This window comes from Felis catus, chromosome E3 (assembly GCF_018350175.1).
Source record: "Felis catus isolate Fca126 chromosome E3, F.catus_Fca126_mat1.0, whole genome shotgun sequence".
Taxonomy (NCBI): Eukaryota; Metazoa; Chordata; class Mammalia; order Carnivora; family Felidae; genus Felis; species Felis catus.
Genome location: NC_058383.1, coordinates 38,282,967 through 38,310,854, shown reverse-complemented (window position 1 = coordinate 38,310,854; position 27,888 = coordinate 38,282,967). Strand labels below are relative to the sequence as shown.

Sequence of the window (27,888 nt, the reverse complement as noted above, 5' to 3'; positions counted from 1 at the left end):
GCGGGAGGCGGAAGTGCCGCGGGCCGCCGCCTCCGTCCGGGCTTGCGGCCCCTGCCGGTTACATAACTCGTTGCGGGCTTCGCGCGGCCTCACTTTTCGGCTGCCTGTGACCCCAGGATGCGCTGAGCCCCACGACGGCGTCCGCTGCCGCCGGCTCCTGCCAGAGGTGAGGTCCCCCGGCTCGGGTCTGCGGTGGGAGCGCTGGGCCCGGCCGGGAGCTGGGGTCGTGAGGGAGGAAGGGGCACCGCGCACCGGGCGGGCGGAGTAGTTGGGGAGCCGGCTGGGGGAGGTGGGGACGCGAGTCGGCTGTGGCGGGGCGTGGGACGACGGGGCGCGCGCGGCCCACACCGCTGGGTGCCCAGGCGTGTCCGCGGGGTGCCGAGGGGCCCGCGGGGCTCGCGCCGGCCCGGGGTAAAAAGGGCCTGTAGAGTGCCCGGCGCGCTTCCCCGAGTGCCCCCAGCACCCCTTCCCGGGGCGCCTCCGGGCCAGGGCCCTGGACGAGTTCGTGGGGAAATTTGGGACCAGGGAGCAGACCCGCCGGGTCTCCCTCCTGGTGAAGGGCCGCCGCCTGGCCTGCCCTACCTTCGCTTTGGTACTTGTTGCACGGATTGTAGTTTTTTGCTGACTTGTTTGCCCTCCTGTGAACTCTTGAAAGCCTGGGGCTCTGTCTTCCTCATCTCCAGACTCTTTCGTCCTCAGCTGTACCTTTTGTTTTTAAGACGAATCAATTTCTTTCGTTTCTGGTAGTTTACAGACCGGCACGCAGATCGTAGGACAGCTCCGACCTTCTCCGCCAGATCGGGCACTTCTCAAGGAAGGGTGGGGGTCTGGGGGTCTGTAGCCCCTGTGATGTGGCCCGGTGGGAAAATTGTGAGGGAGGCTGTGAGCCTTCTCTGGACCACTGACAGCACACACGTATCTGTGTGCCCCGCGGGTGACAGAGCCCAGGACCCGGAGTTACTCTGCAATAAACGTGGGCATTGGCGGCTTCATCGATCTGTTACATTCTGCCAAGTCCTGAGCCATAAGATTTTGTTAGTCAGTGGTCCTGATGGAAGGATAGCAGCCCCACACAGTAGCTCCCTGTGTCCCCAGGTGGTGGTTAATTGGAGCCTCAGAACTGGAGAGAACATTGCTGGTTGCAGAAGTCTCACCAGAGGGCTGAAGGCAGAAAACTTCTAGTTAATGATTAACTGATCCAGGAAAGTTCTGTGACTCCGGGTCATCTATAGAAATACCACAATCCCTGTGGCATCTTGTGATGTAGAGATAAGTGTGAGAAGTTATTTGTTTGCCCCGTGAGGCATGAAGAAGGGGAGTTCTGAGCAACATTGAACTAAAAGGGGCTGGAGCAAAAACCTATTCTCTCATGAAAGTCTCTGAATTGCTTTAAGTTTAGAAGAGAAGGGATTACACACTAGACGAAATTCACAGGTGGCGAAACTCAAGGGTCATCTTTCCAGATGGACAGATCAGTCCTGGCAGTGCACATAGGTCTTCACTCACCTTGTTTAGGGATTTTGTTTAGAATCAGTGTGCAGATCGGTCCTTGAAAACGCAGCGTGCCTGAGTGGCCTCCTCGTCGGGCCATAGGTTGCTACAACTCCATCCCCCTGAGCTTGTAGACACCCTGGGATTCTATGTTAAAACTTGTACAAAACTAAGTCTAGGCGTGGTGTAGTGTTAACAGGCCAGAATAAAAAGTGTAGACATGTTTTGTTTTAAGTTTATTTATTTTTGAGAGAGAGCACATGAGCGGGGAGAGGGGCAGAAGGACAGAGGGACAGAGAGACAGAGAGAAAATCCCAAGCAGGCTTCACACAGTACGGAGCCTGACACAGAGCCTGATCCCACAACCCTGGGATCCTGACCTGAGCCGAAATCAAGAGTCGGATGTTCAACTGACTGAGCCACCCAGGCACTGCTAAAAAGTACTGACGTGTTTTTCAAAGGTCTGTTTGTAGCTTTTACCTCTTCTGGTTATAAGTTGCGGTGACTTTGTCACCTGTTTACGTCAACCAGATCCACTCGCAGACTTCAGATCTGACCTGAAGTTACTTAGCGACAGCATGCCTTCGGCTGGGATGTAAAAAAATTCCTGGATGCTAGGAGATTTGAGAGATAAAAGATACCTACGAGGTGATGCTCTCACTGCTCCCTGGGGACTCGGCCCTGAGACTGCCTGAGCCTCAGTGTACCATTAGCAGCATTTTGGTTTCTGGCCCCCTGAGGTGTGTTTAGAGGGACCCAGAACGCTGACGGTGCAGCCGCTGCTGGTGACACAGCTCAGAGTCCTCAGAGCTCTGCATTCAGGGTGGCACGTGCCTTTGCAGTGCTGAGATAGCCCAGAGGTCTCGGCTCTTGGTGACAATTCTCCTACCTGGGTAGAAAGCTGGCTGCCTCCGAGGCAGTGTCTTCTCTGAAGTGGTGGCTCCATGTTTACGTTTTACCTCCACTATCTTCCCTCGACATCTGTTTCTAGAAGGAATCCACAAAGCCCTCGTGATTTTTCGATGTTCATCCCTTGTTTCCAGAAAGTGAGCTTGGGCGATCGACTCTGTGTCAAAGCTGGTCTTGCTTACGTCCGTGCACGTTGCTTTCAATCTGCAAAGCGATGCTGGACTTCTTTCTGGCTAAGCTTAAATGCTGATTTTTTCCCCCCCCAGCAAATGTCTGTAAGTGTCTTTGATAATGCCAGGATCGGGCCTCCTTCCCTAAATCTCATCCTTTATTAGCATGACTTTTGATAGGAGCTGGCTGGCAGGCCAGTTCAGGATTAGCTGAAGCCCAGCTATCTCACACTGCTGATTAAAGAGAGACCCATGCATTGGGAACCCCAGCGAGCATACGGTAGTTAGCATTCTGGTATGAACCTTAAGGCGTCTGCTCAGTGCTTGTGGAATGATAGGAAGGAAGTGTGAACACGGAGGCAGGGCTTTCTGCATGAAGTGGTTTGGGGTCCAAGTCAACCATCGAACCGGTGCCCGGTGGAGCCTGCATGCTGAAAAGGCTGGCCGGCATGCACAGTCACCCGAGGTGGCCACAGCACGGAGCTGAGATAGATGGTCAGGTAGAGAAGGAGTAACAGCGAGTGGGGGCCAGTCCCTGGTTGCATCCTGTCAGCATCTCAGATTCCTCATGTCTTCACCTGAGACTGACTTCCAGCTCCGGCAGGGCCCATGTGGCCGGTGGGGGGGAGGGGGGGGGATGCCACTTGTGAATGTGACAGCGCAGAGACTTTTAAATGTCTCTTCAACTTGTAAGAATGATGACCCATTTTGCCCCAAAATGGACTCTTAGTGCCAGCTTTTAACCCCGTGGCCTCAGAATAGTGTGGGATTTTGTGTACTGATGCGAGAAATAAACCTTGTAAACACAGATTCAGTTGTAGGGAAGCAGAGGAGGTGGTTGTGGAAGGGGACACAGTGCAACGGTCTGAGGAAGTCTTTGTTCCCTCTGCTTCCACAGGAAGACCAGAGAAAAGTATTTTGTCATCTGCAACAAACCACGTTACAAAAAGAAATTCTTCCGGTTCTATTTCTTGTCGAATAGTTACTGTTGTTAAAAATCAAATCCTGTCCCTCTTTTTTATTTCCTGAATTCCTGAAACGTGATCTATTTGGGCAGCAGCATATTGGAATTTGAGCCCATCTTGAAAATAACCAAAAAGAAAGCAGTTTCATTATATAAAATAGCCTGTGGGTAATTGTCCTTTAGGTTCTCGAAAGAATTCTTAACTGGAAAATGTTAATGCAGCAGTATTTACATCTTTTCTGTTGTGTTCATGGGAGGGCTGTTGGATACTTCTTTCAGACTTGTTTCTTTTTGGAGCCACTCCTGACTTTCTTTGAACTCTTCCGCAGGGCTTGCTGGTCAGAGAGCCCCTGCCGGTTCTATTCTTAGTTTCACATTACAGTGCTTGGTTTCTCCTCTGGCCTCCCATTTTTAACACCTTCGTTGATGAGTGTCTGTAGAAAAGCACACTGCTTGATAAATGGTCACGGCATAAACGTACCTGTGTACATAGGGCCCCAAAAGGCCCCTTGGTCCCTTACCAGCCAAGCCCTTTCCGTTGGGGGGAGGGGGAGAATCATTATCTTGTAGGAAACACCAGAAACCACGGGGTATATAGGGGATTCTTAGTTGTGCTTTACATGGCACTGAATTTCTTTACTGTGAACATGTGTTCTTAGTAAAACAAAAAGGTTTATAAGAGCATTTCCTTACCTCAAGAAAAAGGGAATGTTTTTATTTTTTTATTTTCATCTTATTTTAAGTAAGCTCCATGCCCAACGTGGGATTCGAACTCATGACCCTGAGATCAAGAGCTGCACACTCCACTGACTGAGCCAGCCAGTCAGGGCTCTGGGAATGGTTTTTTTTTTTTTTCTTTTTTTAACCTTTTTAAAAAATGGTCATCTAGGGGCGCCTGGGTGGCTCAGTCAGTTAAACGTCTGACTTCAGCTCAGGGCACGATCTCACACTCCGTGAGTTCGAGCCCCGCGTCGGTCTCTGGGCTGATGGCTCAGAGCCTGGAGCCTGCTTCCAGTTCTGTGTCTCCCTCTCTCTCTGCCCCTCCCCCGTTCATGCTCTGTTTCTCTCTGTCTCAAAAATAAATAAACGTTAAAAAAAAATTTTAAAAAAATGGTCATCTAAAACTTATAATTTCTTTATTTGGATTTTATATAGCCACTAAAATTGTTTTTTAATAATTACAGGTGTGCTTTTTAAAATATGTTTATAATTCTGTTTGGCATCCTCATCCACAACTACCTTCTCTGCTCCATTACAACTTTGAGTCTGTGTTTAGAACATTTGTTCTTGGTATCGGTGCACAAAATGCCCTGCTATTTCGAGGATGTAGGGTTTAAAAGTTGGCACTAAGAGATAGTATTTTGGAGCAAAATGGGTAACCATTCGACTTATAATTTGAAGAGACACTGAAAAACTTCCCAGTTGTTGCTAATTAAAAAAAAGCCCATGAGATAATTTTAATAAAAGCATATTCATGATTTTCACATACCATCTGACAGTTGTTTTTTTTTCTGAAAATAAAAATAGTTCAAGCTCATTTAACAACAACAAAAAAAAGCTCAAGTAATGCAGAAAGGAGTGATGTGGAACACAGACGTCTGCCATAATTCCAGAGGCAAATGCTGGCAGGAGGTCGAATTACTTTTAAAAAATAATAAGTTAACCTCATGATCAAGTGTTAACTTATACCAAATTTGACCCACTTTCATAATTAACGTCTCTTTGATTCTGGAGGATCCTAGACTCAAAGCCAGAGAAGCGGAGATTAAAAACCCCCGTACAACAACAAAACCCAGCAGAGGTGGAAATGCTGAAGGAAGGCAGGGAGGCCTGGCTTGCTGGGGGCAGTGGGGAGGGGGGCGGGCAGGGTTACTGATACCTGACTCCCCCATTGGAGTACTTTTTCCTTTCAGAGTGAATAGCTACCACCTGGGTCTGTGTCACCACTGCCCCTGGCAGTGCCGAGAATTGAGAATTGCTGGTGGCCTGTGGGAGAACAAACACTCTTGGTTGGGTTTGAGCCCTAGACAGGGTCCAGCCTTGGGTGATAGTCAAGAATGCAGATTAGGGGGCGTCTGGGTGGCTCAGTCCATTAAGCATCTGACTCTTGATTTTGGCTCAGGTTACGATCTCAGTTTTGTGAGTTCAAGCCCCGTGTCAGGCTCTGCGCAGACAGCACTGAACCTGCTTGCAATTCTTTTTCCCCTCTCTCTCTCTCTGCCCCCGCTCTCCCCCGCCCCCCGCTCATGCTCTGTCTCTCAAAATCAGTGAACTTAAAAAAAAAAAAAAGAACGTAGATTAAATACATTCTTAAATACGTTACCCTTTGATTTCCCCTCTCCCCCCAATGTGGTATTTACAGGTGTTTTTGTTGTTAAACCAAACTAGTTGACCACTCCCTGGATCAGAACTGGGAGTTACACTCTGGGTGCACCTTGTCAGGCGGCCTCTTACCGTAGTCCCAGGTGAAAAAGCCTCGGGGCAGAAGCGCTTCTTTACCAGGCCATCCTTTGGCCCTGCTGTCTCCAGCCTTGAGCTCGGTCTTGGAGAACGTGCGAGCTGGCAGCAGAGGCTCATCTCCACGCTCATTTTCTGTTCTGGGAAGATGAAACACATCTGGAGCTTTCCCGCGGGGCGACCATGGGGTCTGCTCATGGCTCCACACCTCTGGCCCCCTGTTCCGGTGTCCCCTTTTCTCCCAGCTCACAGTCTTGTCTGATATTCCTCTTCATCATTGTCTCACCCTAGATCTGGGCTTTTGTTCTCCGGATTTGACACTGACCAAGTAGGGACACAAAAGGCAAATAGTCCTTCGGCTGCCTGTCTGCCACCTTTGTGGACGTTCGCTGGCCCGACTGCTGTGATGCAGGCCCTTGGAACAGCCAGAGGGTTCTCTCCGACTGTCTTGAGCAACATAGCCTTCCCAAGGGGCTTGGGTGATCTGAGCGTATGCCCTCCACATCTGGACATGAGGGAAAACAAAGTGGAAAAATAAATTTAGGACAAAATAAGATCTATGTCGTCTTGAGGCACAAAGTAAAACTAAAGAGCAAAGCTCCAAAATGCAAGAGGTCCTCTGAACTTGACAGAGGCTTTTGTCTTTGCTTTCTCATCCTTGAGAATCTGGAGGAGGTCCCAGCTGTCAAGTGCCTGTACCCCAAGTTCTCTGGCCCCTGGCTGAGAACTTGGCACCTGACTGTAATGTTTACCATTAGCTTATAATTAATGTGTAGCCCCCTGCCCAGATCTTTTTTTCTTTTTAATGTTTATTTTTGAGAGAGAGCGAGCACATGCAAGCAGGGGAGGGGCAGAGAGAGGGGGAGACACGGAATCCAAGGCAGGCTGTAGGCTCCCAGCTGTCAGCACACAGCCCGATGTGGGGCTCGAACTCATGAACCGTGAGATTGTGACCTGAGCCGAAGTCGGATGCTTAACCGACTGAGCCACCCACGCGCCCTGCCCCCTGCCCAGATCTTAAGCAGAGCCATGGGTTTGACGTAGTTGAAGGAGGCACAGAACATCACCATCCCCCCAGCTAGTTGCCTTCTGCCCCTTCTCAGTTCCCCATCCCATCCACTTTCTGATTTCTGTCACCATCGATTCCTTTAGCTGGTTTTAGAATGTCCTACAAGTGGAATCCTCCAGTATTATCAGTTTGCGTTTGGAGAAAATTGTATGTGAGAGTTGCGGGCTCCCCTCAGCGTGAGGAGGTGGGTTCTCAGAGGGCGGCTGTTTGGAACCAGAACGCCAGGTGCCTGTTTGCGTCCCCTTGTAAATTATTCATGTTGCTCCTGCACCGAGGTTTTGGGAGGAGCCCAGCCTGCCGGAGCAGCTGCCCGTGTGAACAGCTGGGCTGTGAAGAGTGCTCCCTGTGCCCCTTGGGGCTCCTTTGAACCCTGTAGCCCATTTTACTGCTGTGCTGCAAGGCTGGGTCCTGAATCCATCCCTGCCTTAGTTTCCGTCCCCCTACCCATCCTAAAGGCGAGAGGTTAGCTCATTACTGTTGGGTTTTTCAAGCCTGTAACCCTGGCGTCTGCAGAATTTCACATTCCTGAGGGCCCTGTGTCTAACGCTCGCACTATGGGCGAGCTTGTGCTAATCTTCCCTCGAGCCTCACTTGAGAAGACGCCTGGAGTTCCAGGAAAGGCCATGGTGGTACTTCATTGTGGGTGACGGACTGAGGGTTCAGAAAAGGGACGGACGAAGTCGTGAGCTTTAGAGGGTTTAGGGAGGAGATTCTCGAGGAGGCTGCTGGCTTCCAGAGAGGGGGAGCTGCCGGTGCCCTGTGCGCGTGTGCTGGGGTAGAAGCCGGCCTGAGACGGTCAGGAATAAAGCAGGAAGGTGGCGGCGCGGGTTATGTTGAAGGGAAGCTGGTGGCGGGAAGGCCTGTCCAAGAGCAGGTCCCCAGAGTAGGGGGTGGGTGGGCAGGGCAGGAGGGGATGTGGAGCTGGGCCGGGGACAGGAATGTGGGGTGGCCCTTGGGAAGGGGCCGTCTCATTTCATCTTCCCAGCTGCAGGTAAGAAAGCAGAGGCACATACAGGACAGCTGTCTTGGGGTCACAGTGACCCCAGCCTCCTTGCAGGGTCTGAGAGCACAGGGCATAGCATCCAGAGCATAAGTGGAGGGTGGTCTAACCTCGGCAAGGAGGAAGGACCCTTTTGAACCAGTGGGAGTAAAAGAAGAGAAGGAAGGGAAGGTTCTAGGAGTGCTAATGGGTGCAGTGTGGTCATGGCTGGCCCGAATATCCGGCTAAGGGCAAGGGGAGAGGCCAGAGTACCTGCCAAGGCATTAAGAGAATGGGGTGGTTTTTACAAGTTGAATGTGGCTTGTGTGAGACCAAGAGGCAGTGCCTGAAGAAGGCCGAAGCCCTGTGGACCTGGGGCATTGGGGCACGAGGGAAGGGGCATCCAGAAATAGGGTTGTCCCGGCCTCCTTGCCTGGAGCGGGAGTGGAGTGCCCTGTGGACCTCGTGATGGCCTGGAACCCCTCTGGGAAGTGGAACAGTTCGTTCTCAGCCCGCAGGTTCTGAGTTCCCAGCACTTGGCAGTGGAAGGGAGATGGAAAGTGCCCCGGCGGACGTTGGGGACATCTTGGTGGCCTTTCCTCCACTTTCACTCTGTCCTCTGGCTGAGCACTCAGAGGCAGTGCCCAGGTGTCCAGACACCACCCTCTCCTACAACCTGGGAGTCCTCAGGGAAAAGTGGCCTTTCGTACAGGGACCAGGGAGGTCATTTCAGCAGAGAACGAGGACAGGGTTTGCAGACAGCCTCCTGAGGATGTGGTCAGGGACCGAGAAAGGACAGAGCAGGTGAGCAGGCAGGCCCTTCATTTGCATCTTGGAGAATCTGGTTTCTGTCCCTCCCTGAGTTGCTCCACTCAGCCACCCTGCCCCCCAGAGGTCAGGGGCAGAATGCAGACCCCGGAAACCTGGACAAGAATCGTCATACAAGCCTGGACCTTCGCAGCTTCATGTTTCAGCTTCACAATCCAAGCGAACTTTGGGTTCCTTGTATAAGGGGTCCCTGCTGTTGTAGTGTAGATGTGCCTGTGTCTTGTAGGGAGACGTGCTGAAATGTGGCCTTTGTGTCTGCGGCTTCAGTGTCACATCCACCAGCATCCCAGGGCTCAGATGGAGGCCCAATTCGGGGGCCTCTGCTCTGGCTTCACCCGTGGGCCCCTGTTCTCTAGTGAATCACCAGGATCCTTGTTCCATAAGCCCTAAGAGTAGCCCATAGCAATAGGAGACTGGCACATGGTAGAAGGCTCTGGAAGAATAAGTGGGGGTTCCTTCAAGCGCCAGAGGTGGGTTCCCTGTCCTGCTGTCTGTGAATCATCCACTTGCCACCCCAGCATCTCGCATGCACCGCTGCCATCGCTACGCTTGTCCTCCGACTCCGTTCCTTCCTGTGAGACAACCGTGAGCCGCGTTCTCCCTTTCGCTGCCTTCCTGTCCTTTTCTCCACCCGCTGTCAGTTGGGCTGGGACACACTAGGCACTATAAATGCTGCATTTTCCCCTAGTTGAAAGTGACTTTCTATTTTTAGTTGAAGGCTTATGAAAACATGGAAGTACTTTTAACAGGGACATGAGAATCCACAAATAGGTGTGTATCTTGGAGCCCAGTGGTTTTCTTGAAAGTCAGACCGGGAACAAATCCTGCCACTTTGGTCAAGAGCCTTGTTGTCCCAAGGGTACTAGGGAAAGATTGACCAATCCCAGGATATGAGAGATGCTCGTGTATTGTGGATGTCATCCTTTGCTATCAGGCCTCACGGTAGGGGGTTTTTTAAAAATCTTTTAAAATCAGTTCTATCGGGGGTGCCTGGGTGGCTCGGTCGGTTAAGCGTCCGACTTCGGACGTCATGATCTCACGGTTCTCGAGTTCGAGCCCCGCATCAGGCTCTGTGCTGACAGCTCAGAGCTTGGAGCCTGCTTCACATTCTGTGTCTCCCTCTCTCTCTGCCCCTTCCCTGCTCATGCTCTGTCTCTGTCTCAAAAATAAATAAACATTAAAAAATTTTTTAAAGATAAAATCAGTTCTATCGAAGTTCAGTACACACACGATAGAATGCACCTGATGAGTTTCAGCGTGTGTGTATGTACGCGCATCTGTGTGTGTAACCACCACCGCCACCTAGAAAGACCACATCCTGTCCCCTCAGGAAGTGCCCCGCCCCCAGCCTCCCAGCTCCCCAGCCTCAGGCAACCTGACAAGTTGAGGCCTGGCTTCCTGGCTGTGGCCATCCGGACCCTGATTGCTGGCTGCTGGCTGCCGCTTGCTCCGCTCATTCCGTTCGCTGTGCTGGAGGGTCTGGTGGGAGCGTGCCGACTGCGTCCTGTCCCGCACCTCCTTTCCGTGGGAGCTCAGAACACGTTTGCCAGGGACCAAGAGCACGGTGGGGCGCGGCCAGTGAGATCCCTGGGGCTCTGCCAAGGGCAGTGAGGGCAGGCAGTCACGGCACCCCGTTTCGGGCTGGCTCGAGCCCATCCAGCACCAGATGAACTGTCTAGAGCGCTGTTCCTGGAAAGAGGAGGACGTGAACTTTCCTGGCACAGGCCAAATGTTGGAGCTGAAGGTTGATTTTTAGATTCATCTGGTGATTTGTGGTTTGTGTTGATTTCTCACCGGGGGGTGGGATGGGGTGTGAGTGTGATGTTTCCTTTCTCAAAAGCATTTAAGCTGCTACCCTGTGAAAACTCACAGACAGCACAGATATTCTTGGCTGAGGCTCAGTAGCTTCCTGTGATCGCTTCTTGCACAATGACCGACTTTTTTCCCTTCCAGTGTGAACTAATTAGGATCGGCCCAAATCGGGGGTAAGCTACCAGGTCGGCCTTGGCGCACTGGCAGTTCTTCCCCGTCTCTAAGTCTGTGTCTCCTGCCGGGCTCCCTGGTCTTCAGCTTTGTCTTCCCAGGGGTCCCCACCCTACCGGGCTGGCACAGACGGTGGCAAGGTCTGGGTCCCCCCTCGCCCCCTCCAGTGGGCACTGGTGTGGGTCCCTGCAGTTTGACTTGCAGGCTGGAAAGCTTCTGATGGCCTCCAGAATCTACTGTGACTGCCTTCAGAAAGACTCTAGCATCCCCTGTCAGGATTAGTTCGGTTTTGTTTTGAACAGCTTGATTGAGATCTCATCCACATGCTGTCCACTCCACCTGCTGAGAGAGTGCCGTTCAGCGTCTACAGTGCGCTCACAGAGCTGTGTATCCGTCACCACGTTTGGCCTCAGGACATTTTCACCGCTCCCGAAAGAAATCGCACCCCGTAGCCGCCACCCTCCAGTGCTGCCAGCCTCTGCAACCACACTTCTACTTCCTGTCTCTCTGGATTTGCCTGTTCTAGACATTTCTTGTAACTAGAATCCTAAGATAGGTGGCCTTTTGTGTCTGGCTTCTGCTCGGCATCATGTCTTCAGTGTTCATCCCTGTCGTAGCCGGGGTCAGTATAAATGTCCAGTGTGTGGACAGACCACATTTTATTGATGTGGTCATCCATTGACAGATGTTTGGGTTGCTTCCACTTTAGGGCTGTTTTTGGTGAGTCCGTACTGGACTCCCACTCACCCTCCCTCCTTTGCTCAATTTAGGGGAGGAATTGTGTCCTTGTTGGGGTGTTGATATTTATAGATCATCCTGTTTGGCCACTTGGATTGGCCGCTGGTGACGTGTTGGGGTTTGTCCACCAGGATTTTCCCCTGAGATTGTTGCAGCAGGGGAAGGGGAGTGCCCCTCGTCTCAGGAGCCTTCTCCGGAAAGACTGCACTGAGGGACAAGGCTTGTCGTTGGCCTTGGATGATGTGGGGCTGTTGACCTGTGACTCAGAGGCTCTGGGTTTTGGCCGGGGCTGCCTGCACTTCCCAGTTTTCTTGGCCGGAAGGGGAAGGAGTTGCCCTGAACTGACCCTGTGGCACATGCATAGCATCTTGGGCGCTTCAAGCCAGCTCCTAAAACAGTGCCCTGTGTCCTAGGACTACATGGTGAGTGTCCTGTCGCTCTTTAAAACATCAGAGGAGTTTGAGGGCTGGTTAACTCGGGTCCTCGGCAGTATTCACTGAGCCCATAACCCTCTGGACCGGCCGCCACACCCACCTGGGATCCAGAGTGTGGGTCAGTGAACCAGCCCTGGTTTGAGAGAACTCGCTCTTCGGGGGAGGAGGTGCACAGAGGCGGCGGGCGTCGCTGCGGGTGTGGTGCTGCTTTTCCAGGTGCCAGAGGCGTTTAAATCCGTCGCCTGGCACACCTGCCATCTATATCTGACACTCCGCCTCTGTGGGAAAGTCGTTTACTCAATTAGGAACATTTTCAAACAGTCCCTTCGCGTACTCTCATCCAATTGGACAATTACTAACATTTAGCCTTAACCCTAACTTTGCTCCAACTAAATTAAGTTACAGGATATTCTGTCGTTTTGCCTCTGCATATCCAGTACGCATCTCTTAAAGAATATGGACATTCTCGGAAGGCCTGGGCGGCTCAGTCAGTTAAGTGTCCAACTTCGGCTCAGGTCATGATTTCACAATTCGTGAGTTCGAGCCCCGTGTCGGGCTCTGTGCTGACAGCTCAGAGCCTAGAGCCTGTTTTGGATTCTGTGTGTGTGTGTGTGTGTGTGTGTGTGTGTGTGTCTCTCTCTCTGCCCCTCCCCCACTGTACTCTGTCTCTTTCTTTCTCAAAAATAAATAAGTATTTAAAAAATTTAAAACATAAATATAGACATTTTTTGTACAACACTATTCTTATACCTTACAAGGTTAATGGCACCTTCAGTTGTTGTTTTAGAGACTTTGTGTGTGTGTGTGTGTGTGTGTGTTGTGTGTTGTGCCGGATAATTTTTTTTTTTTTAAGTGTCAGAGGTAGGGGCACCTGGGTGGCTCAGTTGGTTAAGTGTCCAACTTTGGCTCAGGTCGTGATCTCACGGTTTGTGGTCTAGAGCCCTGTGTCAGGCTCTGTGCTGACAGCTCGGAGCCTGGAGCCTGCTTAAGTTTCTGCGTCTCTCTCTCTCTCTCTCTGTCTCTCTCTCTCTGTCTCTCTCTCTCAATCTGTGTCTCTGCCCCATCCCCCCTTCTCTCTCTCAAAAATAAATAAACATAAAACATAAAAAAAAATTAAGTGTCACAGGTATACTGCGTGGATTCAGAATCCAGCTAAGGGGAATGGGGGGTCAGCAGGTGAAAGCCTGTTTCCAGTTCAGGTGAGCCTGAACTGGTTTGGTGCCTCCAGCCCTGAACCAGGATCGGTGTTCAATAAGGTTCACGGGAATGTCTCTGGACCGGCCAGACGGTGCTGGTTAGCGGCTGGTGGTCACCAGCAGCCCACGTTAATGGGCTCTTCCTCTTCAGCTCCCAGCCCTTTGGCGTCAGCGGCTCGTTCCAGCGTCAGCACTGCCCTGTGGGGCCTCACCCTCTCTATTTTGGAGGCAACTCAGACTGGCTGGCTAAGGCCAAGCCAGAGACAAGTCCAGGCTCAACGTCCGAATGCATCCTTTTGTGGGACAAGGGAGAGTTACCCTTGCTTTGCGGGTTGTACAGAAACCTGCAAGGGAGTGGCAGTTTGTACCCGACTGTGACTGCGGGGGTCCATCCTGCCGTTGGTGGGCGGACCCCTCAAGCCCGTACACTCAGGTTCTTTGGGACAAAACGGCCCTTTGCTTGGGATGACTGGGGAACCACAGCCTATCCAGCGACCGCTAGTCTATATTTTGGATGGGGATGACTCATAAAACTCAGGATTTGACACTTTCGGTTGACCGGTCCATTTCCCAAGAGATAGCTGGCCAGTTGAGAGGCATGAGGTTCCTGGTGTCACACTGGAACGTTCTGGGCCACAGGCCGCATCCTGGATACCATTGAGGACGGGTTGGAGCAGACGGCCACGGACGAGCGGAGCCCTGGAACAGCCCCACTGTTTAGGAACCAAACAAACAGTGGATCTGTTGTTGACCCAGAGATCAGGCTGGACAGAGTTTTGTTTCTGAAGGCGCATTCCAAGAAAGAAAAAAAGCAAGCAGTGTGGGAAGGTCAGATTTGCTTAGTCTGGTGATATTTTTTGTTGCTTGGTTGCTGTATTGGTTTGTGTTTTTTTTGTTTGTTTTGTTTTAAGTAGGCTCCATGCCCAGTGTGGGGCTTGAACTCACAACCCTGAGATCAAGGGTAGTGTGCTTTACCGGCTGAACCAGCCAGGCGTCCGGGTACCCCGTGCTTGGGTTTCGTTTTGTGTTTGGTTCTGAGAACTCAGATACATGCCGACCCACAGATGGGGCTGCCTCGTCCCAGCAGGACTCCCAAGTTAACTGTGGTGACGGTTCGTGTCCCTTGTTATGTCAGCACAAATGGCTGTCCGTGCCCTGCCCGGAAGGAGGGTTTTTTCTGGGTCAGCTTAGCTCTTGGGGGCTCCGTCAAGCTCTTGTATCCAGGGACCAGCTCTGTCCCCTTCTGAGTGACAGGTCTCCAGCAGGGCTCCTGCCGTAGACACCAGTTTCTAAGGTGCAGGTGCTACCTTGACTGCCGCCTGACCCACGACCTATCGGGGTCCACCAGGCCTCAAGCAGGGACAAACCCGTTCCTTGTCCCAGGGGGTGTCCCATTCCGTCCCCCTCAGATCCCTGCGTCAGGGCACCCGGTGCTGCCGGGAGGGCCACAGGAGGGGTCCCCACCCTGCAGACCCCACACGGGCAGTGTGCAGGCACTGGTTGAAGACACGGAGGGAGGAGGAGAGAGCAAGTCCCCTCTCATTTCAACTCGAGCCAGTGCTCCGAGAGGGACACGTCGGGTGGCATGGTCCCCACCCCTGGGAGTTTGGCGTGTGCTGGAGAGTTGGAACCCAGTGTGGCCACAGTACCCCTGCCTCCTGCAGCCCTGCAGACCACCCCACAGCCCCTGCCGTTCCCAGCCGGAGGGGCTCCTGCCCTCAACCAGCCCTTGGCTGGCGCTTGGCCTGTTTAGCAGCACCTGGTCCCATGGCCGGCCTTCAGAGGGGCCCATGTTGCTGAGCAGAGCGTGCTGGGGTTATGTGTCCAGGGCTTAGAGGGTGAGCGGCATCCCCACCATCCCAGTGGTCAAGCCTGGCAGTGGAAATCAGCCCTGGCAGCTGGCACATTAGGACATGTCCTTCCTGGAGACCCACACAGGAACGCCTGAAGTCTCATGGGAACCGGGCCCTAACAATGTCAGGGCAACAGGAGCAGGTGACCTTGAAGCATTGTCACAGGCCCTCACTGGGGCTGGCTGAGTGGCGAGGGCTGAACTTCCGGGTCCCTGAGACCTTTGAGCATCACCAGGACTGTCTGCGTGCACACTCACAGAACGGTTGCTAGAGTCAGTTGGGGCCAGTAGGGAATGACAGTCCTCTCCGGGGTCCCGTCCCCCAACATTTATTATGAAAAAGTTGGAACACGTCGAGGAACGGAATGTGTGGGCGGTAAGTTCCCACACTGTCTCTTATCTGCCACCCGGGTCCCGTGGTTACTAGCACCGTGTCCATGTTTGCCTCCTGAGTAGTGAAATCTCTCGAACCACTTAAAGTTCGTTTCACACCCCACGATGCCTCTGTCCAGCCTATTTCAGTGCGCATCTCCCAAGGCTTCCTACGTAGTTACGCCCTTTCATGTCCCGGGCAGCCAGTAGCAGCTTCGCAACACTGTCTGCTCTCCAGCCCCTGTTTATATTTCCCCAGGTTACTTTTGATTTGTTCTCTTTTCCCAGTGGGGGTTTACACGTTGCATTTGGTAGTGGGTCTCCTTGTCCTTGTCTTTTTTAGTCTACTTTCGTTCCTTCCCTTTCTTGCTCGCTCTTTCTTTCTTTCTTTCTTTCTTTCTTTCTTTCTTTCTTTCTTTCCCTCCTTCCCTCCCTCCCTTCCTCCCTCCCTCCCTCCCTCTCTCTCTCTCTCTCTCACACACACACACACACACACACACACTCTCTCTTTCCACAACACTGATCTCTGGAAGAGACCAGGCCAGTTGTCTTGTAAGATGCCCCACATTCCGTGTTTGTTGGCTGTCGTGGTGCCGTTAAACTGAAGCCTGTGTGCCGAGTTCACGCCCAGCGTTTTGGGCAGAACCCTGAGTGGTCAGTGTATTCTACCTCGTGGTTACAGGGCAGGCTCTGTCACTGGGGGCATGTGGGACTGCTGGACCTGGGTTGGCAGGTTAGGCTTTTTCTGGGGGTCAGCAAATCCTGGAGATGCAGGCGCTTTGTCAGAATCCAGCCTTCCTGCCTACCTTCCGTTAATTGACACAAAGAGGCCGCTCCATCACCAGCCTGGACTGAACATACTTTCCTGACTTAAGAAAAAAAAATTTTTTTTTTAATTTTTTTTTTCAACGTTTATTTATTTTTGGGACAGAGAGAGACAGAGCATGAATGGGGGAGGGGCAGAGAGAGAGGGAGACACAGAATCGGAAACAGGCTCCAGGCTCCGAGCCATCAGCCCAGAGCCCGACGCGGGGCTCGAACTCACGGACCGCGAGATCGTGACCTGGCTGAAGTCGGACGCTTAACCGACTGTGCCACCCAGGTGCCCCAAGAAAAAAATTTTTAATGTTTTATTTATTTTTGAGAGAGAGAGAGAGACAGAGTGAGACAGAGTGTGAGTGGAGGAGGGGCAGAGAGAGGGAGACACACAATCCGAAGCAGGCTCCAGGCTCCGAGCTGTCAGCACAGAGCCTGACATGGGGCTCGGACTCAGGGACTGTAAGATCATGACCTGAGCCGGTCAGACCCTCAACTGACTGAGCCACCCAGGCGCCCCTTTCCTGGTCTTTTAAAAGGGTTGTTCGCAAGGCGCCAGGCTGGCTCAGTCAGTGGAGCACATGTGACTCTTCATCTCGGGGTTGTGAGTTCAAGGGCCATGTTGGGTGTGGAGATTACTTAAAAAAAATTTTTTTTTAAAGGCGCCTGGGTAGCTCTGTCAGTTAAACATCTGACTCTTGATCTCAGCTCAGGTCTTAATCACAGGGTGGTGAGTTCAAGCGTCACATTGGGTGTGGAGGTTACTTACAAAACAATTTTTTTTTTTTAATAGGAATGGAAGATCCTTTGTAAAATAAATAGGGGCACCTGGGTGACCTCGATGGCTCAGTCGGTTAAGTGTCTGACTCTTGATTTCGGTTCAGGTCATGATCTCACAAGTCCTGAGATGGATCCCTGCGTTGGGCTCTGTGCTGATAGTGTGGAGCCTACTCGGGATTCTCTTTCTCCCTTTCTCTCTGTCCCTCCCCTGCTCGGGAACATGAGCTGTCCCTCAAAATAAACTTAAAATTTTCTTAAAATAGGGGCGCCTGGGTGGCGCAGTCGGTTGAGCGTCTGACTTCAGCCAGGTCATGATCTCGCGGTCCGTGAGTTCGAGCCCCGCGTCGGGCTGATGGCTCGGAGCCTGGAGCCTGTTTCCGATTCTGTGTCTCCCTCTCTCTCTGCCCCTCCCCCGTTCATGCTCTGTCTCTCTTTGTCCCAAAAATAAATAAAAAACGTTGAAAAAAAAATTAAAAAAAAAAAACTTTCTTAAAATAAATAAAATACTTACAAAAATAAAAAGAGTTGTTAGCAACTCATGACCCCTGATCTGAACTTCAGCCTGTCTCACAGGCTCTCTTCCTGCCCAGTCTTTGTCTGCCGGGGCGGGTTGGGGGCGGGGGAGCAGCTCAGCCAGCAAGTGCCACTTCCCCTGGAAACCTAGCCATGCAGCCCCAGAGGGGGCCAGGGGCAGGAGAAGTCGGATGTGAGCCCCTGAGCTCTCCGCGGTGGAGACTCAGCAACGGCTGGCTGGGGTTGGGGGGGGGGGGCGGTGACAGGCAAGAGGAACCGGGGAGAAGCAGGCAGGTGTGGGCGCTCCGGGTCCTGGTCTGCAACCTGGGGGCAACTGGCACCTGTGCTGGGACTGTTGTGAGGGACGGAAATGCTCGGTCCGGTTACGAGGAGACGTCCGCCCACGGGGGATGAGACTAGTTTTCCCATCTTGCTGCCTCACAGGTGACAGGTGGGGCTGGCCGGTGAAGGGGTGCGGCCGCCCTCCTGACGCTGCCTCCCGCCCTGCAGGTGTGAATGACAGAGGTGGTGCCGTCCAGCGCCCTCAGCGAGGTCAGCCTGCGCCTCCTCTGCCACGATGACATAGACACCGTGAAGCATCTGTGCGGCGACTGGTTCCCCATCGAGTAAGTCGAGCGGCGCCGGCCGCCCCCCTCTGCAGAGGGTCGGGGTGGGGAGCGGGCAGAGGGACGCGCACGAAGACTTGCTGCGAAGGCCAGGACGGCCTGGCAGCGCCGTGGAGGCCCGGGGTCACGTTGCCTGTCGCTAGGCCTCGGGCCCTGCCTGCCATCGGGCTCCCTCCACCTCAGGGTGTCCCTTGTGCGGAGAGTTCCGCCCTGGGCTTTACGGAGAATCTTTAGCCGAAAAGCTGCTGAGCGCAGTGCCGGTGACGATTGAGAAAACGGAGAAGCAGCTTAAGTGTAATGTGAGGCCTCGGCTGCACACGTCGGGCTCTGGGCCTGCAAGTACTGTAGTATTCAGCCGGGAAAACCCTGTGGAAGAGAAGAGGTGTGAGGGGTTTTTTTGTGTTTGTTTTTCAAATGAGCCGGCAGATGAGAAACGTAGAGTAGGAGACAGCACTGTGCCCATCCTGCTGCTGTTTAAAGACCTGTACACGATAAAAGCCTGCGAGGTCAAACAGCACGTCACGGGGTGTTGTCAGTGGTTTGTGGGGAGGTGGTTGCAGCTGCAGCTTCGTCTGTCCGTCTGTCTGTCCTGCTCCTCTAACTGCTCGTGCAGCGGTTGCGGTGGGAGAGATAGGTGCAACTTTGTATTTTACAGGCTCCCGGCTGGGAGCTGGGTAAGTGCCAGGGGTGAACTCGCAGCGAGCACTGTGCGGGGAGCTGTGCCGACAGTAAATCCTCAGTTCTCATCTCAAGGATTTATCATTTAAAAAAAAAAAAAAAACTTTTAAAAATTAGAAACGAACTAGATCTTGCATTTCCATGAGTCCCGCCCTCTGATGGGTTGTCACCGGCCACGCGCGTGGGGAAAGAGGGGAAGGGCGAGCGTCAGCCTTCTCGGGGTGTGGTCGCAGCGGCTTCAGGGGTCACTGGGGGTGCCGTCCTTTCACCCCGCGGTCCCCTGCGTGGGTCAGACCCTGCACCAGGTGGAGCCGTGCTGGGCTGGAGCCTCTGCCTCTCCTCACAGCTTCCTGCGCCCGAGGCCTCAGGTTCCAATGACGGTGAAGCGAGCTGCAATCCCATGGGCTGCGTGGTGGTGGCAGCTCCGTGTCCCGGCTGCCACACCAGCCGAGCGCTCTGGGGTCAGAAGATGACGGTGCGGGGAGGACCAGGGGAGGGGTGTGGGCGATGCTCAGGTCCCATCGAACGTGCCAGTGGGTGGTCAGTGGCCTCTCTGCTATGTCACCGCGAGGGTAGGGCACCCTTTTCCAGCTCTGGGTCTCAAGAAAGGCGTCTCAGGGTTACCTGTTGTCTGTCCCAAGTTAAAAAACGAACGTACACCCCCATCAGCCCTCCCGACTGTGTCTCCTGGCTGTGGCTGAGTCTGCCTTTTCATTACTGCTCCCAGGGCCTTTGCACAAAATGTTCTCTTTCCCGCTCCCCCGGGCGGGGAGTCTTGTGAACAGCCCCCGGCAACCCTGGCCACACTCTGCCCTTGAGGGCTCGTCCCCATCGCTACCTGGGAGGTGCACTGAACCCAGATGCACTTGGCTGTGAACTTGGCCCACACCCCCAGTCTTGAAGGGGTCTCGTAGAATTCTTGGAAATGACCCAAGTGTCTGAGGGTCATCTCTTCCAGCTGCCCCTGCATGTCATGCTCTCGTGGAGAGAACGTCATTGGGAGTTTTTTTTCCTCTCATCTCTTACGTGAGGATAGAAAACTCATTTTTCCTGTCAGAAATCCCCAGTGCCGTCTAGACAGATTCCTGCTTTAAGAAGACCATTTGGTGTAGATGGAGTGGTGGACAGACAGGCTCCTTCTCAGTCATGGAGCAGTGGGCAGAGCAGCCCTGGGTCCCCCGTGGTTCCGCAGCCAGAAGCCCAGCATCAGCGTGTTCACCTGACCTTGTCCTCCCCCTCAGGTACCCAGACTCATGGTATCGTGATATCACCTCCAATAAGAAGTTCTTTTCCCTCGCCGCCACCTACCGGGGCGCCATCGTGGGAATGATAGTAGCTGAAATAAAAAGTAGGACCAAGATACACAAGGAGGTGAGTATGTGTGGTGAGGAGCTTGTGGTCCCCGTTGCCGGCCGGGCCTGCTGGGGCTTGTGACCGAAGCACGCGCCCTGCTCTGTGGCCCTTTCTCCCGGTAGCCCAGACCGAGTATGAGCCTCGGGGGTGTACCTGGCACCGTTACCCACGCGTTAAACGAAGGACCTACCGCAGGCCTCCTAACAACTGTTATTTCAAAGTGGGGGCGGGTGTAAGTGATGCCCTGAGAATCCCCGGAGTTGTCAGGGGCTCTGGAAAGATCTGTGACTTGTACTGGCAGCAGTGTCACGGAACTGCCACCTCTGCCGTGGTTGGTTGAAGGACACGGTCAGTTCCAGATAGAGGTTAGGGAACATGGAGAATTTCCTTTCATCCGGCTTCACAGACCCCTCCCCGATCTGAGAACTGGGGGGTCTGCGGGCCCCGTGTCAGCAAGCTCTGCTCTGAACGCACAGTGCGAGGCCACAGCCACAAATACATTGTTGCACGTCATCATGTTGGATCAAGATTGTGCCTAATGATTTTGGTCATCTTAGCGACTGAGCTGTGTTTCCCACATGGGTATTTACTCCAAGGACAGGAAGGAACTCGCTGACAACCTGCGTTGGTTCTGTCTGTTCAGCTTCGGTTACTTCTTTAAAAGTAGAAGAGGGACAGCTCCCTTTTACAGACCCGACCCACTTGAGCGGACCCCATCTTGCTTGTGACTAGATTGTGGCAAAGGTAGTTTCTGTTAGGAGTGACTTTCTATCCCAGCTTCCTCCTGGGCTTTTTGCTTCCGGTTCGTCTTGCACGGTGGCCGGATTCATGACTCTCCCGGCCCCAAATGCCATCCCCGGAACCAAGGAGCACGCATGGGTTGGCCTGCCATGTCACTCTGCCCGGTGTGGGCCGCACGGGGTGCTGGGTGGGGGGGCACTTGAGCCCCCACCGCCTTTACTCAGAGACCACCTGGGGGCAGTGTAAGGTCCTTGAGACAAACCTTTTCAGACCTCATCCGGCTGTCTTGTCCCAAGTGCCCAGTACGTGCCCACACCGCGCAGTTGTTCCCTTGTTACCGCTGTAACCTCACACCCTATGGTCCTGCCACCCCCACACGTCCCCGAGAGGAGCGGCTTTTTGTGTGTGTCCTCAGTTTAGCCATTTGCGCCGCAAAGCCTCGCACCCTCTTGTCTCTGGGAGGGGGGGGTAGCCTGTCCATCATCTTTGCTCTGTCCCCTCCTACCCCAGCACCCCCACAGGGGTTGTGGCGGGAGAGTCGGCCTGTGGGATGTGCCAGCACCAGGACCAGGCCCCTCAGCCGTTAACCTGATTTTCTTTCTGACTTTTTCTTCAGGATGGAGATATTCTAGCCTCCAACTTCTCTGTTGACACACAGGTCGCATACATTCTGAGTCTGGGAGTGGTCAAGGAGTTCAGGAAGCACGGCATCGGTAAGGCACAGCCGTGCTCACGGTGTTTGGCGTGTGCTCCAGCCACCGTGTCCAGTCATGTCCCATGTGCTGGTGACATGCCTGTAAATGTCCCTCGTCCCGCTCTTCCCCCTGTCCTGCGTGGACTTCCAGCCTCCCACCCCTCCCAGCAGGTCCCCGGCCCCACCTCCCTCCACCCCATTGGCCTTCGACCCCCGCTTCTAGCACCCAGTTGCCAGGTGCAAACAGCAAAGGCCGTCTGGGTGATGGCTTCATTCCCAAATATGACCTTTTTTAAAAAGTTTATTTATTTATTTTGAGAGAGGGACAGAGCGTGCGGGGGTGGGGGGTGGCAGCAGAGAGAGGGAGAGAGAATCCCAAGCAAGCTGTGTGATGTCAGCGCAGAGCCTGATGCGGGGCTCAAACTCAGGAACCACGAGATCATGACCTGAGCCCAAGTCAGAAACTCAACCCACTGAGCCATCAGGCGCCCCCCAAACGATCAGATTCACAACACTCCCAGATGTCCTTGTCGGGGAATGGGCACCTGTCACCACACACACAGTTTATGTCAGGTCATGAGGTGTTGCTGATTAAGAGTAGAAAACGATCGACAGCCAGTCCTAGCTGCCATGTACCAGATGCCTGTCACGTGCAGGGGGCTGTGCCCCAGGTGCCGCTCCAAGCCCCTGCTCTGCCCCAAGCCCGCAGGCAGCAGTCTCCCTTTGTGATTCAGGCCTGTCCGTTCTACCTTTTCCCTCCACTCAGGTTCGCACTTGGTGATGTCTGGAAGGTTAGTGAGTCTCCGCCATGGGCCCAGCCCCACTGAGGGAACTGCCTGACCCCCGTCTGCAGTTCCGGATGCCTGATGGTCTGCAGCTAACGAGCCCCATCTGGCCGTGGCATTCTGGGGGCTTTGACAGAGCAGTTGTGGGAGTTCCATCTGTGATACCATGGCAGAGAGCTCTGTAGATCTGTAGAGATCTCTGGCAGTCTCACTTCCTCATCTGCCTCCTGCTCCCTGCCTGCCCTGCCGTGCGTGACTGTCGTCCCTTCTCCTGCAGGTTCCCTCTTACTCGAGAGTTTAAAGGATCACATATCAACCACCGCCCAGGACCACTGCAAAGCCATCTACCTGCACGTCCTCACCACCAACAACACAGCAATAAACTTCTACGAAAACAGAGACTTTAAGCAGCATCACTATCTCCCCTATTACTACTCCATCCGAGGGGTCCTCAAAGATGGCTTCACCTACGTCCTCTACATCAATGGTGGCCACCCTCCCTGGACAATCCTATATCCTTTACTTCTCAGGGGTGAGGAATATGGCTTCCTAGCCACAAGGGCGGCTCGCAGGGCCAGGGCCCATGCACCAGATGGAGCCGCCGTTGCCTTCCCCTGACTCAGGAGGCCAAGCTCACGGGACGTGCTGTGGGTAGATCTGGTTGTACTCAAGTGCTTCTCAGACTTCACCCGTCATGAGGTGTGGGTTTTAACCCCCTTGGCCAACGATCCATGCTTCCAACAGATACCGATTAGGAGCCTCCTTTTCCAGGTGCACAGGAGATGCACGCAGCTGTCAACACGACAGTGGGTCCCCTGCCGTCAGGGGGCCCGGCCCATGTGCCGTCAGTCAGGGGAGGAAACAAACAAGGTGAAAAGAATTGCTGGCTGTTTGCAGCCCTGGGGTTCAGACCTCCCTTTCCTGAGGCGTGTCACCCAGAGCTGTGTCCCCCCTCACCCCCCATACGCCGCTCCCTCCTCTTTCGCCCTCTCTGGGCAGAATGGGCAGTTGGGAGGCCAGGAGGCTTCCTAATAGTTCAGGATGTGTCTCCAGAATGCTCTGTGTGAGGGTGAGCCAGCAAGAAGCTGATGAAGCGAGCGAGGCTAGGGTTTATCCATTTTACGGGTACGTAAACAGGAGGGAGAAGCCTGGCCTGCAGGCTCCTCGTGCATGTGCACGTGGGCCTCTTGCAGCTGTCCGGGAGGTCGGCACCGTGACCCCCTCCTTGTCCCAGGGCTCTGCCGTTCCGATGCCTGAGTACGGGGTCAAGTTGGGACACTCACTCTCCTGCCAGACCTCTCCCCCTGGCGCCCCGTCCCTTTCCACGTGCCTGAGCTCTGCTCACCCAGGAGGTGCTCTCCGACCCAGTGCCACCCTTTATTTCTTTGCACGGTGGAGCCCCTCCGGCTCACGAGGCTTTCCAGCACCCTACAGAGGCTTAGCGGGCTTTTGGCCTCCTTCCTGAATGGCGGCGTCTGCATGCAGCCCTGCGGCTTACCGCGTGGGCCTGCTGACCGTGCCGCCAGGGGTGCGTGGGCACACGGGGCGAGTCGATCTTCCTTAACGGAGCCGCACGGACTATATTCAGCACCTGGGCTCCGCTCTAGCGAACCTCAGCCCCTGCTCCATCCCGCACAGGCTCTACCGCCAGGCCCACAGCCTGCTCTGCAGCTTCCTGCCGTGGTCCAGCATCTCCACCAAGGGTGGCCTCGAGTATAGCCGGACCATGTGACGCCGGCTGGGCGGCCTCCGCCAGGCCCCACCCTTCGGCACCCCGCAGACCCGCCTTCCTGGCCGTCCGACTTCCGTCCTCTGCAACAGAGCTGGTGGCCGCTCGCCGGGCCCGTCGGCCTGCCCCAGCTGCAGGCCCGGTGCTACGCGGGCTCGGAGCAGAGCGTCGTGGGGCATGCCTGGTCTCGGACAGGTAAGCTGGAACACGTGGGGCGGGGGGACAGGGGAGCAGAACCCGGTGGGATGGGGGGATGGCGGTGCCAGGACATTAAGCCCGTGGCTCTTTCCGCAACAAAAACAGAAGGGCCTGAATGGGCGCCTGCTGCACAGGGATGTTGGGGAGTAGTGGCAAGAGCTGAAGTAGTCTGACTGACTTTCAGAAACTTCAGGAAGGAAAGCAGGGTCCTTGAGCCCTTGGCCAGGACTTCTGTCTTTTCACTTCTGAGCTCCGATTACAAGAAGAGAATGTGTTCATGTGGTTCCAATAATTAAAAAGGTACCAGATCAGGCCCCTCCTGCCCCTCCCCCACCCACTCAGCTCCCCTTCTGAGGAGCATCCAGTGTTTCACTGTCATGGCCGTGCTTCCAGGCCCGCGCTAACAGCAGCTGGTGGCGGGGCCTCGTGACCAGGGCTCTGCTCACACACGGCCACTCCTGAGTGCCATGCGTGCTAAGGAGAGCTGGCCTCTCCGACCACAGAGCCAGGAGTCATGGGGACTCCCAAGACCCACCCCTTTCCACGGACACAGCCCAGGGCAGTTGGGTGGTTTGGGCCAATTCACATGGGCCGTGGCCACCTGGGCTGAATCCTCATCGGTGCCCTGATCTGTGCAGGGACCAAGGGCAGCTGGGAGCCCCAGGCCGGGGCAGTGCAGGCTTGAGCAGGGCCTCTCCCTGGAGGCCTTCACCCCAGCTCCCCTCTTCTTTTCCACAGGCTTTTCCAGTCCTCCTTTCTTTTCTGGTAACCTGTGGAAACCGCCGCCTCTGCCTGTGTCCTGGTCCTGCCCCCATGAGCGTGCACCGGCCCCGCTGGCCAGGTGAGGTGCGGCAGCATCCATTGTGGTCTGTTCCTTCCACTGCTCCCTTCCCCTCCGATGCCCATTCCTTCCAGTTCCTTCCTCCAGAGCCGGAATGAACTAATGGACGGCAGGAACCCAAGTGTTGTGGACAGACTTGACCCTGAAGACAGTGGAGCCTCAGAACAACGAGGGCGTGAGACAAAGGGAGTGCCAGACCCTTGTCCAACACTGGCTCCCAGAAGCCCGGGGTACGGGGAGCAGCCCCTGCCTGTCCATGGAGGGCTGGCTCACGGTGGGCGGGGCCAGGGAGGCTTTTCCCCCAGGCACAGAGCTCTGGGGCTCAGACCCTGACATGAGAGGTCAGATAACGCAACAATTCCCCACTGCTCAGCTGGGAGGTCAGGCCCTCTGGCAGCATTCTGCGGGGGGCTTCATACTGTTGCGGGGGGCACGGGGCTGCCCCAGGGAGCTGGGCTGAGGACAGGTGCCAGGGAGGTTCCTGGGGGGTCTTCTCCCCAGTCCGCCAAGTCCACCAGCTGCAGCTCCGAAAGGATGTCTGTCGAAAGGGACCTGGCCTTCGGGGCTGGGAGTTGTCGTGTGCCTTGTGGTCCCTCAGCCCCTGGGGGCAGCGACAGGAGAGGCTCTCAGCGCCAGGAGGTGCGCGCAAACATCACTTGCTTCTGGCGTCACTCTCACCCCCGTTCCCCAAAGCTGCTTGCTCCCCAAAGCTCCTCTCCAGAGGAGAGGGGGTAGCAGGGCCAGGCCCGGCGCGGCCGCAGCGCGCCGGCCTGAGAGGAGAAGGAGGAACAGCCAGGCCGGGGGGCCTCCGGGGCAGTCATGCTTCCTTCCCTCAGAACTGCACAGTCTGGGACCACCTCCACTCGTGAGGTAGGAGAGAGGGATCCTCGAGACGAGGAGAAGCCGTAGGCAGGAGACACGCTCTCCCCCCTCCCCCACCTCGTGACTGGTGGTGCCTCTCGGGGTGATTCCCCCGCCTGTGCACTGACCTTGGCTTCATGCTGAGGCCCAGTTGAGTGTCCTCTCTAATCTGAACCAACGGTGATCGTATGATTTTTATTTCTGCCCCGAGGGGTAAGGGCAGAGTCTTCTGGAAGGTTTTGCCTTGGACTTTCATAATTGAGCTCAGAGGCCTTGCCCTGCCCCCTCCCTCCCTGCCCCCAATCACTGCAGTGTCCAGCCCAGTGTTGAACAGATTGTAGTGTTTTGTCTCATTACAAACAAATAAACAGACTTTAATTGGTCACATCCTGTTTCTCCAGTGCCGGCCTGCTGCACTTTTGGCCCTACCTCTGTGGTCTCAGCTCCCGTGGCTGAGCACAGCTCAGAGACTGGGCGTGCACTGCCCTGTCCCAAGGATGGCTCCCAGCTGAAAGGGCCACTTGTTTTGTGTAATCTGCCAGAGAATGTGGTCCTGTGGCAGAGGGTCTAGAGCTGAGCGGCACAGCCGGCTTCAGCACAATCAGAAGGTCCTCAGCAGCTGCCTGTTGTTCCGGGGTCTCTGAGCGGCTCTTGGCCTTGAGCTGGGGCCCGGTCCTCTCGGGAGGCCCTGTCCTGGCTTAGAGAAGGTTCCGCAGGTGACTCAACACAGTTGTCAGGTGGGGACTCTGGGCCGGTGCCCCCGCCACAGGAGCCTGGTGGGAGCCTTGGGCCGGGACACCCCATCGTGGCAGCCTGCGGCAGGGTGCCAGCGTGTCCCCGTCCCTAATGGGCCAAGCCCAGGACCGGGTGCTTCCACCAGCCTCTCCTTGGGGCTTCTGGCCACCCTGGGGTAGGGGGTCATGTTTGTCACTCCACTAGACAGATGAGGAAGAGTGGTTCAGGGCCTGGGAAGTACCCCGGGGCTGCACAGCAAGTGAACGGTGGCCCTGGAGCCCAGCCCAGGTGTGGACTCTCCAGAGCGCATGTGCACTGCTCCCCAAGGGTTGGGCATCATCCAGACGGCCGTCCCTTGGGGCCAGGGCCTGCGGCGCCTGCAGAGCTGGGTGGGTGGGAGCCTCTGGGATGGGGACGGGGGTCGATGCTCCCACGGGGAGCTCTGAGCAGCACCTGCTGCTGGTAGGTCACATCTGGGTCATTTGTGCCAGCGGGTCCGGCTGCTTTCCTCTGATGGGTCAGCTTCAGCCGTAAGGAGGTGACTCCCTGGGGTCCCTGCCCAGTTGTGTGGCTAAGTATCACTGTTCCTTGGGGGGTGGGGGTTCTGGTCGAGCCTTTCCCTAAGAACAGCTGTGCCTTCCCAGGCTGGCCTTCCCACATCAGGTGTCGAGGACACCGTGTGTCCAAAGGGCTGGAAGGGACTCCTGGCGGCCCAGTTGGGTGCCTCCTAGCTGTTCAGGGAATGGGGTGGGGGCGCCCCAGGGCGCTCGGTGCACGTTTCCACGAGTGTCGACTTGTTTGGGATGTGCCTTCACATCAACTCCGAGTCCCCAGGACGCTAGGACTGTGGCTTCTCTGCTTTTGGCCTATTCCGTGTGTTTTTCAAGAAAACCTTGGGAGGTTTAGGCAAGAGCCGTTTAGAGGTGAGCTAAGGGACTTTTCTTTGGAGCCAGCTTGTGATTGCAGCAAATGTCTCTCCCAGGGAAGAGCTGGGACTGCAGGTTGTCTGGTCTCCGTGACCTCAAGTGGGGCGGCTCGACTGGGGCCAAGGGACCCGCTCCAGGAGGCCCAGAGCTTGGCCGTGCCTGTGGCCGCG

At 55.0% G+C, this 27,888-nt stretch overlaps 1 protein-coding gene across 2 annotated transcripts; it reads left to right on the top strand.

Annotated features, from left to right (window-relative positions):
* Positions 1-31: 31 nt before the first annotated feature.
* NAA60 (N-alpha-acetyltransferase 60, NatF catalytic subunit) lies at positions 32-26,442 on the top strand. 2 transcript variants are annotated; one of them, XM_006942401.5, is made up of 8 exons: positions 32-166; positions 18,062-18,177; positions 20,097-20,226; positions 21,566-21,662; positions 22,706-22,940; positions 24,004-24,352; positions 25,094-25,196; positions 25,284-26,442. In XM_006942401.5, the coding sequence occupies exons 2-6, from the start codon at positions 18,068-18,070 to the stop codon at positions 24,158-24,160; spliced, it is 729 nt and encodes a 242-aa protein (XP_006942463.1). In that variant the 5' UTR covers positions 32-166; positions 18,062-18,067; the 3' UTR covers positions 24,161-24,352; positions 25,094-25,196; positions 25,284-26,442. The 2 variants fall into 2 exon arrangements, with proteins under 2 accessions (XP_006942463.1, XP_003998966.1); XM_003998917.6 differs by having other exon boundaries at positions 25,094-26,442.
* The last annotated feature ends 1,446 nt before the right edge of the window (positions 26,443-27,888 follow it).

Bases quoted from the DNA above. Each gene is read 5' to 3' on its own strand.
- NAA60 (XM_006942401.5), top strand. From the start codon at position 18,068: ATGACAGAGGTGGTGCCGTCCAGCGCCCTCAGCGAGGTCAGCCTGCGC. The intron at 18,178-20,096 runs GTAAGTCGAGCG...CCTCCCCCTCAG, and splicing joins GGCGACTGGTTCCCCATCGA to GTACCCAGACTCATGGTATC. The intron at 21,663-22,705 runs GTAAGGCACAGC...CTTCTCCTGCAG, and splicing joins GTTCAGGAAGCACGGCATCG to GTTCCCTCTTACTCGAGAGT.